The sequence below is a fragment of the Aphidius gifuensis genome, linkage group LG1 (assembly GCF_014905175.1).
Source record: "Aphidius gifuensis isolate YNYX2018 linkage group LG1, ASM1490517v1, whole genome shotgun sequence".
NCBI lineage: Eukaryota > Metazoa > Arthropoda > Insecta > Hymenoptera > Braconidae > Aphidius > Aphidius gifuensis.
In genome coordinates, this window is record NC_057788.1 from 21603180 (window position 1) to 21614348 (window position 11169).

The window sequence follows — 11169 nt, forward strand, 5'->3', positions numbered from 1 at the left end:
TCACGTTCCTCGTGAAGGTATCGAGCTACAAAAGTATCATTATCCAAATGATTGGTGGCTTGAAATAAAGCCAACAGATTGTATTGATTCACATCAAGAGAATACGTAATACAATGAGCAACATCTGCTAGATTCAATTTAAAGCTTCCTCTAAAAAGTTGGACGCAAAAATAAATAATAATTATGTATAAAGACAAAATAATATATTGATATTTACTGAGATATTTTGATGAAAATATTTTGGTAATTATCATGATACATATAATCTATCAACGATAATTTATTTACTAGAATAAATTTTTACTAGTCAACTGTTAAACTGGTCCAGCATAAAACTTAAATGTTTAATTTGCTTGAATTGATATAAATTTTTAGTTAAATAATTAAACAAAATCATTTTTTAACCAACAAGATGATTACAACATATTCACAGTGATAATATTTATTAATATAGAAATTAGCATATCGTATGTCATAAAATTATTTCAAGTACTTTGATTAGATTATCAAACTTGTGTTTGACTTATTTAATAGATTATAGATAAATTTGATTTATTAGTCATTGTCATTATTGGTCAGTATTAAAATGATATTTACTTATATATTTATTGGTTATTTTATTATTGACAAAATACCTACCTTAGTTGTTGAGATTGATGAGATGTCTTTGATGGAACATGTGGTCTTCGTTTTAATTATACAACCAAGTGGAAGAGCAACAATTTTTTCAATACTAATTTATATCTCAATGAAAATACTTGACGTGTTTTTATTATTACTATTTTAATTTTGTAAGTAGTGATAATTTTTAAATATATATTTTTTTTATTTAATTTTTGTTTTTATTGAAAAAAAAGAATGCTCCAAGTTGCAAGCTAAATTTGTGCTACGTAATAATTTTAAATTATGATACAAAAACCTGTTAATAAATTGAATAATAATTAATTATTAATTAATTATTGGGAATTATCGTAATTAAATCAACACACGAAAAGTTAATGTTAACTCGTTATTTAATAGAAAAACAAACATATTTGTATCTTGTATATTGAATTACAAATTCCATTTGGAAAGTATACAATAATTAGTTATAATTTTAATGATACTACCATGTCAACATTGAAATAAAAAAAATTAAATAATAAATTTGTAACGAAAACGTAAGTTGAATATTTTATGAAGCAAAAAAAAAGTAGAAATTATTCAAAAAATAGCATTAGAAAAATATATCAAGTACATACTTTTGTTAAAAAATTGATCAAAAAAATGCATTCCACATACGAGTTATGATAGATGGAGGCTTGTTGATAATGGAATCACATTCTTTCTTCATTTTTCGCAAAAACTCAATATAATGATCTTTGTTAAGTGAATTGGCCTTCAAAAACATACGGGCGTCTTCACACATTTCGTTGATTCGATCTTGATCATTTTGGCTGAGCTTGGAACGGTGTTGATTAACACCATTTTCCATTGATTTAATATACTTATAGAGCTGATTTTTTGCCGATGCAGTTTCTCTCTCTTTTCTTGACATGATTGACATAATAACTCTTTCCATTTCTTGTAACTTTTCATGGTAAGGTTCAGCTTCGTCAAATTGATTTTCTTTCACCCACATCCAAGTATTAGAACAGATGTTGTATATTTGTTTTTTTTCATCTTCAGTAAGACTAGAAGTGCTGTCATAGATAGCCTGTTTCGTTAAGCGAACATATGACTCTAAACTATGCTTAACTTTCAACATATTTCCCTGGTTTTCATCGTAGCTCCTGAATTTTTCAGCGTCAGCTATCATCTCGTCGACTTTTTTTTTAGACCAACGTTTCTCATTATTTACGATTGTGATATTATTTTCACAATCACTCTTTACTCCTGTTGCTGTAACATGAAGAATTCCATTGACATCGATTTCAAAGATCACATCAACTGCTTCTGTTCCCGCTGGTGCTGGTGTGATGCCGATTAATCTAAATTTACCAAGGAAATTATTGTCCTTGACAAATTTTCTTTCACCTTCAAAAATACAGATTTTCGTCACCTCTTGATTGTCGCACGATGTCACGAATCTTTCCGTACTTTTGCATGGAATTTTTGTATTTTTTTTAATAATAATCGACATTAGATCATCGATACTAACACTTATTCCAAGTGATAGTGGAGTGACATCTACAAGACGCACAGCTTGGAGAATTTCTGATTTTTTTCCTTCTTCAGACAACATTGCTGCTTGTACAGCTGCCCCATATGCAACTGCTTCATCTGGATTTATTGAAAAATTTAATTTTTTGCCATTGAAAAAGTTTTGGAGCATTGACTGAATTTTTGGAATCCTAGTCGAGCCTCCAACTAATACAACATCATCAATATCTATTTTATCGGTTTCAGCACCAGCAAGTGCTCGCTCAACAGGTTCAAGTGCTTTAATAAAAAGTTCAGCACAAAGTTCTTCAAATTCGACTCTGGAAATTTTAGTCTCAAAATCAATGCCATCAACAAGTGCTTCAACTATAATATCAGCCTCAGTACTCAAAGACAAGTCATGCTTAGCACGAACCGCCGCTGTCCTAAGTCTTTTCAATGCCTTCATATTTTTTTTAACATCATTGCCGGATTTTGCTTTAAATTTTTCACAAAGATGATCGACTAATATTGAATCAAAATCTTCACCACCAAGATGAATGTCACCAGTTGTTGATTTTACCTCAAAATCTAAGCCTTCTGTGATTGACAAAATTGAGACATCAATCGTTCCACCACCTAAATCAAATATTAATACATTTTTCTGACCTTTAAGATTTTTATCAAGACCATACGCCAAAGCAGCTGCTGTTGGCTCATTGATGATACGTAATACATTCAAACCAGCAATTTCTCCCGCGACCTTGGTTGCATTACGTTGTGAATTATTGAAATAAGCCGGTACAGTAATAACAGCATCTTTGACTTTTTCATTAAGAAAAGCTTCAGCTATTTCTTTCATTTTTTCCAGAACCATTGAGCTTATTTCTTCTGGATTAAATTCTTTAACTTCACCACAAAATTCAACTTGAATTTTTGGATTATTTTCCACACCATCACTCACAACTTTGAATGGCCACTGTTTAATATCCAACTGAACTTGTTCTTCATCAAATTTACGTCCAATAAGTCGCTTGGCATCAAACACAGTGTTGGATGAATTTAATGCTGCTTGATTTTTTGCAGCTTCACCAATAAGACGTTCATTTCCCTTGAAGGCAACATACGATGGTGTTGTTTTCATTCCTTGTGCGTTGGGAATAATATGAACTTTGCCACCTTGCCAGACAGCAACACATGAATATGTTGTGCCCAAATCAATTCCAATTGCATGACCAGACATTATTATAGTTTAATTTTTAATTTTATATTGTTTTTTTTTAAATAATTTTTATTGTTGTTTATTGTTTTATTGTTTATTGTTTTATTGTCGTTTTAAACAGCACAGTTCACAGTATAACACAAAGCGCGTGGTGTTGACTATATAGAGAATAAAGCAGAATAAAGATTGAATAACGTTTCTGTGACACACAGCACTGCACAGCACTGCACAGCACAGTGGACAGCAGCAGACGCCAGACAGCAGCCAGCAGGGGAATCTCATAAAAAATAAAAATCATAAAAACCTTCAAGGCCAGAGGGGAACAAAGCAATCGTTTCTCCGATTTTTAAACTCATTGTCCCCGAATGTTCTCGAGTCTTAAGCTCTATAGTGTTTTGAAATATCTCAATGTTTTGATATTTTTATTCAGATAATTTTTATGCCTAGTCCTTCTCAAAAGCACTCAAAAGTATATGTTTATTATTTGAAACGACATATATATATTAAAATTTATTGATAATAAAAGGTGTTCTTGGAACTATACTGATATAGGTATACTTATTATATGAAAATATATTCCACTTTCTATGAAACAAAAAAAAAAAAAAAACAGAACATAAAAAATAAATTAAAAATTTAATTATTTACAAATAAAACTGAAAATTAAAGTTCAATTATAATAAAAATATAATCAAATATAATTAATTATAAATTATACTAAAGACAAAGAGATGCGCATTACATAATGCGCATGCAAGACGTTGATTATTATATCGACTATAGAGATGTATAGAGATTTCCCATACCAGAAAATCTAGTTATTTTGTTCAAAAATTGTGTCTGACATTAAAAAAACTATCTTTACAAATAAAAAAATAATAATAATAACATAAATCCAACAATAGTCACAACGATGTCTATTTCATTCTTATACTGCTTTAAAATTGTTTATAATAATTGCGGCAGTCTTGCATGAAAATCTTGTATAGTGGACATCGTGGACATTGCCCTTTAGACGCTTAGAGTTGATATTGTCACTCGATATTTGGAAAGTGATATATATCGAGTATCCGATACAATCCGATGTATCGAAGTAATATTGACTAAAATCTAAATTTATATGGGAATCCCCTGACTGCCTCTGACTGCCGACTGGGATAAAAACAGATAAAAAACAAAAACATCAAGACCTCAGTATACGGGGTATACGGCTGATATCGTGCATGCATATCGCCGATTAGTAAAATAAACAGTTGAAATGTAAGTAAATAAACAGTTGAAATAAATCAGAGACCATTCTCTACGTTCGTCGTCCTGACAAACAGCTTCTGCATTGGCAAGTTTTATGGGTAAAAAAATAAATTTTAAAATTTTATTGTCGTAAAAAACAAAACAAGGTTTATTGCTGAAAATTATTACTAATGCTGTAAGAATAACAGTTATGCTTTTGTTTTTTTACCATTGGTGTTTTATTACTGCTGATACTGAGTTCTTAGAAAATGATAAAAAATTATCACTTGTAAAACTCTGAATAACGACGTTCATTGTGTGGTGAGTCATATCATTGCAAGGTCTGGTTAAAATAATTTATTTTTTACTAATAAAGAAAAATTAACTAATATTTTAATAATAAAAATATTTATATTTTAGGAATGTTAAATAATTAAAAATATTATTTACCATCAACTCGAGAAACATGGATCCTGAAAAAGAAAATTTTACGTGGTTGATTGATCAATGTAGAAGTTATGTCACGGGTAAAAAACCAAAATTAAAATGTCCAGATACTCTACAAATATATAATTTACAAAAGAAATTTAACATTCCAAATTTTAAAGTTAAAATAATTAAACAAGAGACTATTCAAATAACACTGGATCATAAATATTCCAATCAATCATTCATCAATAAATCTTATGAATTAAAAATAAGAAACTCTGGTAAATTTATTCATGACTTTACATACAACATTTCAACTTACCAACAACTATCAGAAATTTATTGTCTTGGTAATCCAGAAGATGAAATGATTCCAGGCAAAATCATTGAAACTCAAGATTTTTATTTGGTAATTATATACAAAATAAATAGAGTTGAAGTAGATGAAGATGGTGCCAATCGTATATTTAAAAATGTTAAAAATTTATATTTTTCACAATTACGTGAAAGAACAGTTGAAAAAAATATTAATTTATTTATAATAATAACAACACCTGGTTCAATAATAACAAATGCTGATAAAATGCCTCAATATTTAGTTGATAATTTAATCAGTAGATATTTATTCAGTATTTCTGTTGGACAAAAAATTGAGAATGAATTGAAAATTGATGTTTTTGGAAGATTAAAAATAAATGAATATCAACAACAATATGAATCTATATTTAAATCAATAAATATTGATCTTCCATGTGATACATATTTCACACCAAAAGTCATTAAAAATTGTACAAGTCCAGTTAATGAAAATGACTTTAAAGTGACACAGCGTCATGTCTATGATGCTGCTAAATTTGCAGAGGCTAAATTATCAGCAGAAGTTATGGATGATGAAAAATTAAATCCAACTTTTATAAAACGAAAACGACTAATGGAAATTGATGCAAAATTTGGAAGTTTATGTTTAGCACAAGGTAGTAATCTTAGAAAATATCCAAAATCAATAATGCAATTACCATATATTGTATTAAAATTGCTAAAGACAAACTCGAGTGCTAATGAGTTGGATTTATTAAATTGGGATATTGGAAGCAGTAGTAATGCAACTTTCTCGTTGATTAAAGAGAGTATCCAACGTATTAAAAATGGACTTGTGTTTTCATATTTTGGTGCAGAAAAAGAAGAAATAAATAATATAGATTTAATAAAGTCAAATAAGCAAACTGAAAAAGACACAGAACACACAATACGTTTGACATTGTATCATCGTGTTGTACCACAAATATCTCATGATGTTGCTGAAGAGTTGGCAATGCTTGGAGTTGATAAGAGTAGTAATCTTAGTAAAAAAGTTCATAATTACAATGAAGAAAAACAGCTATCATTTTCCTTGAAAGATACAAACACAAAAGACATTGATGATTGGCTTAAATCAAGTGATCATTTTAAACGTACATCTGATACTTATTTAGAGAGTGAAAAATATTCATCAGTTGGATTGGCAATTAAAGCCATTGAAAAATCATCAAATAATCCAAATGATTCTAAATTTCTAAAAAACAAATTAGAACGTTTTTTATCATCTAGAATTGGAAGATGGGCCAAGCTGGTATCAGACATTGGAATTGAAATATCAATGACTGAAAAACATAGTATTAATTATAATGGTGAATGGATTTTAAAAAAATTACAAAATTATAATTTATATATATTATTTAAACCAGTTAAAGAAGAAGAAACAACATATTTTACATTATTTTGGAATAATTGTGATGAATTATTTTCAAGAGGTAGAGATGATGATTCATGTTGGGTTACAAAAAATTTTACCACAAATGGTTTAATATCTTGGATTGATGTTATATCAGCAAATCCATCAAAACTTGTTAATTGGATGAAATTTGAATCTCAATTATTATGTAATTCAGTATTTGAATGTGAAAATTTTGAGACAATATTTATGAATGATGAAGATTTATTTTTAAATGAAGAATTAAATCAAAAAGTTAATTATGCTAGACAAAGCTTTTTATTAAGTATTCTTGTTATGATTAATGACAGATTTGCATTGGATGAATTAATGTCTCATGCAAGATTTATGATAATGGAAGGATTCAAGTCTTTACCTCTTGTACCAGATCCTGGTAAAATGTTAAATAAATTTCCACTTGTGTATCGTAGTAGAATTGAAATTTGGGTTGCCAAAAAGTTAGTTCAAACATCAAAAAAAATAATTAAATCATTTGGATTTAAATGTTCAACTGTTGACAAAAAAAACGGCAAATTAAAATGGATAGGATTATTTGATCCATTGCTTCATATTCCTTTTGAAACACCTGATCAATTGATTAATTCAATGTATTATAACTATGGTAAAAATAAAAATGAAAGACCTCTGTATAGTTATACTTCTTTAAAACTTGTATCAAAAATATTAGAATACGAAGATAAATTGCCTTTACAAAATACTTATTTAGGAAATAAATCAAGATGGAATTCGAAATATCGAACTCATGAATTTTCACCTGAAGTTGTTAGAGTTATGTCAGAAAACTTGGGCAATAAACTTGAATATAAACTTGGACCATCTTGGAAAAAAATTTTACGAGATGAAATATTTAATGATTTAAATGAACAAGATTTAGAATCAATATCAACATTAAAAGCTAGTGCAAGTTTTACTGAAACATATAATGGTCCTGGTAAACGTCCAAGAGTTGCTGAGGCTGTTAAAAATTTATGGCTTGAATCTGGAAAAAAAGGATGGAAAGCAATCCATTTATTACCAATAGCATTAAAAAAAACAAAAGAATCTGGTGGTTTACATATTGATTTATTTAAAAAAAATCAACATGGTGGTTTACGAGAAATATATGTTTTAAGTATATCATCACGTATAATTCAATTGGTATTAGAACAAATATCAAGAACACTGTGTAATCAATTTAAATCTGAAATGATAACTCATTCAAATCTAAAACTTACAACACCAGCTGATCATTGTGAGCAAGAAAAAAAAATGAAAAAAGGCCTTGGATCTAATATAACAGTTTGCACAAGTGATGATGCAACTAAATGGAATCAAGGACATTTTGTTACAAAATTTGCAATAATGCTTTGTCAATTAACTGATCCATTATTTCATCCATTTATCATAAGTGCATTAGATTTATGGACAAGAAAAAAAATTCTTCTACCATTGGATTTAATACAAAGTTTAACTTATAATGGATCATCCAGTTTTGGTAAGTTACCACCCTCTAAATATATGACTAAAATTTCTCAATGTTATAAAGGTAATAGTGAAGAAAAATGGATGAGTTCTGGTAGTAATTATATACAAACTAAAACTGGAATGATGCAGGGTATATTACATTTAACAAGTTCATTATTTCATACATTAATTCAAGAATTTATGAAAGACGAAGCAAAGTCAATATTAGAAAAAACATTTTCCAATACTGACAGTGTTATAACTGTAATGCAATCATCAGATGACAGTGGTATGATTATTAGTTTACCAACTGACAATGAAAGTGATGCTATTACTAAAATGCTTGCTATAACAACAATATTTTATATTAAACATGAACTTGGTATTATGATTGGTATTTATCCATCAGAAAAATGTACAGTTGGTACAATTAATATTTATGAATTTAATTCTGAATTTTTTATACGTGGTTGTTCAGTTAGACCAACAAGAAAATGGGTATGTGCTGTTAATGAAATTGTTCAATGTGATTCATTATATGCAAGACAAGAACAAAATTATCCATTAATAAGTAAAATATTAGAAGGTGGTGGAAGTGGAATAACAGCATGGTTTTGTCAAGTATCACAAGCAATGTTACATTATAGATTATTAGGTTGTAGTACTAGTCCTTTGTGGTCTAGATATGCTGAAAAAATGATTCAATTATTAGATCCTACATTGGGTTTTTATTATATTGATAATCCTAAATTTTGTGGCTTGACATCATGTCGTTTTGGTCTTTGGCTTCTTTCAGAAAAAAGTTATTATCTTGCTACAAAACTTAAAAATATACTAAACACAACTGCTGAAAAAAGACTACAAAACAAAGAACAACTTGTTGATTTGTATGACATAATGGGTATTTTAAATGCAGGAATTGTAATAACTTCATCAACCGTAAGTAACAAGAACAACAATAATAATAAAAAGTGGAATAATATTGTTAATAACTTACGCTTGGATCCTCAATGGATGGATAAGGTTGAGAATTGTCCATCAATTTTATATCAAAGAGCACAAAATGCTGATGAATTTGACCTAAGATTAGCTGTTAAAATGCATGGTTCTGGTATTTCTGATTTGTATCAGAGTAGTTACGTTCCAAAAATAATTACATCTGGTATAGCGGTTCTTGGTAAATATGTATTAGAACCTTCCTTAAAAAATAATAATAATCAAAGAGTAAAAAAAACTAATGAATCATATGGTAATAATAAAATATTAAGTGAAGAAGAAAAAAATATACTTTTTCCATTGAGAGATGAATACAGTTCACTTGTATACTTGGCAAATAAAATTGATATAAAAGGATCACTTGAATATCAAAATTTAAAAAAAAAAAGATTTAATTTAACAGTATTTAAATCACCAATTCCTCATGATTATTCATTGGAAAAATTAGTTGCATGGAAATGGTTTAACGTTGATATTCCAGCATCTGCAAAAGTATCACAATTAATGTTTGATGATTATAAAAAAAATATAAAATGGCTAAAAGATACACCACAAGAAACACTAATTGAATCACCATTTTTAAATCATATTATGATGCAAAATTATTTTGCAAGTACTGCATTAAATGATCATGTTATTCATTTAAGTGCTGCACCTGTTACTGGTACACATAAAACTTCAGCTTTAAAATTATTTTTGTCACAAAATATGTGGCCAAATTGGAAGCCAGTTATTAAAGAAAAAATTGAAGAAGTGGGTGATAATTTACATATATTATCACAAGGAATATACATGACAGTTCAAAGTGAAATGAAGAAAGATATCATTAACACTATAATATTTAAATTACTTAAATATTCGGATCCTTTGCAAGCTCCAAGTTTGAAGCTTCAAATTTATCGTAGTGCTAGACCAACTTTGTACTTGATTCAAAAATTGGCAGTTAATCTTTCAACAAATCGAGCTAATGTTGTAGATAATAATTCCTTGACTAATTGTCATGGATTAATATCTAAAAAAACATTGACCAATTGGATTATTAAATGTATTGATTTATCAGTTGGATGTTTTGGTACATTTGCACTTAGACAAAAAAATATAAATGGAAAAAATAGAGGTCCATTTATTTGGTCAGGAAGAATGAATGATTGTCTTGTTAGAATACATGGAGATAGTTATGGAAATTATGATACTTGTGTTACAAAAATTATTGTCAATACAAGTAAAGAACTTCGTGCAGTATGGCCAATGTTTAAACAGTGGGCTATTGATCACGATGCAATATTAAATATTCCTAGAAGTTATGATACTGCTAAAGAGGATAAAGTTATTGCTCGTGTATTAAATAATCGTTTATGTCCAGAAACATTAATAACAACTTTGGGAATTCCTGTGGTAATAAGTAATTTAATTTTGTCAAAAATTGATGATGCTTGGTTTGATATTCATACAGTACTCATTGATGCTGATCAACAATCAGTAAGAGTAAAAATTAAAATGAAAACTGATGAGCAAGATAATCCTAATAAATTTATGACTGCTGTTTCTTGTCCAATGGAGTATTTAGAAAAATCTGTTGCTTTTTTGCCAATTAATAGTTATGATTGTTTAAAAAAAGAGACAGAATTTTGGCATTGTTTTGTTACTTTGAAATCATTATCAGTTGATCAAACTGACATGCTCCTCGAAGCAATAATTAATAATGACAACAAGATGATCAATAGTTTGGGATTTAATAAAGAAACACTGTTAAAAAAATTGAGAGAAAGTTTTTGGTATTATTTTGAAAAACTGTATCTTGGACTTGAAAATTTATCAATTGAAGAAAAAAAGAATAGTGATGAGATGAATATGATTAATAATAAATTCAACAATTTACAAATTGATTTGAAAAATTTAAATGGCAAAAGTCCATTGCAAAAAAAACTGGTTGAAGAATTTGTTCTATTAGACAAAG

The 11169-nt window shown here is 28.3% G+C and overlaps 1 protein-coding gene across 1 annotated transcript; it reads right to left on the reverse strand.

The window, feature by feature from the left end:
- Positions 1 to 1258: 1258 nt before the first annotated feature.
- LOC122860652 (heat shock 70 kDa protein II-like) lies at positions 1259 to 3539 on the reverse strand. Its single transcript, XM_044164557.1, has one exon. It carries the CDS (start codon positions 3362 to 3364, stop codon positions 1259 to 1261), a length of 2106 nt encoding a protein of 701 aa, XP_044020492.1. The 5' UTR covers positions 3365 to 3539.
- Between the last annotated feature and the right edge of the window lie 7630 nt (positions 3540 to 11169).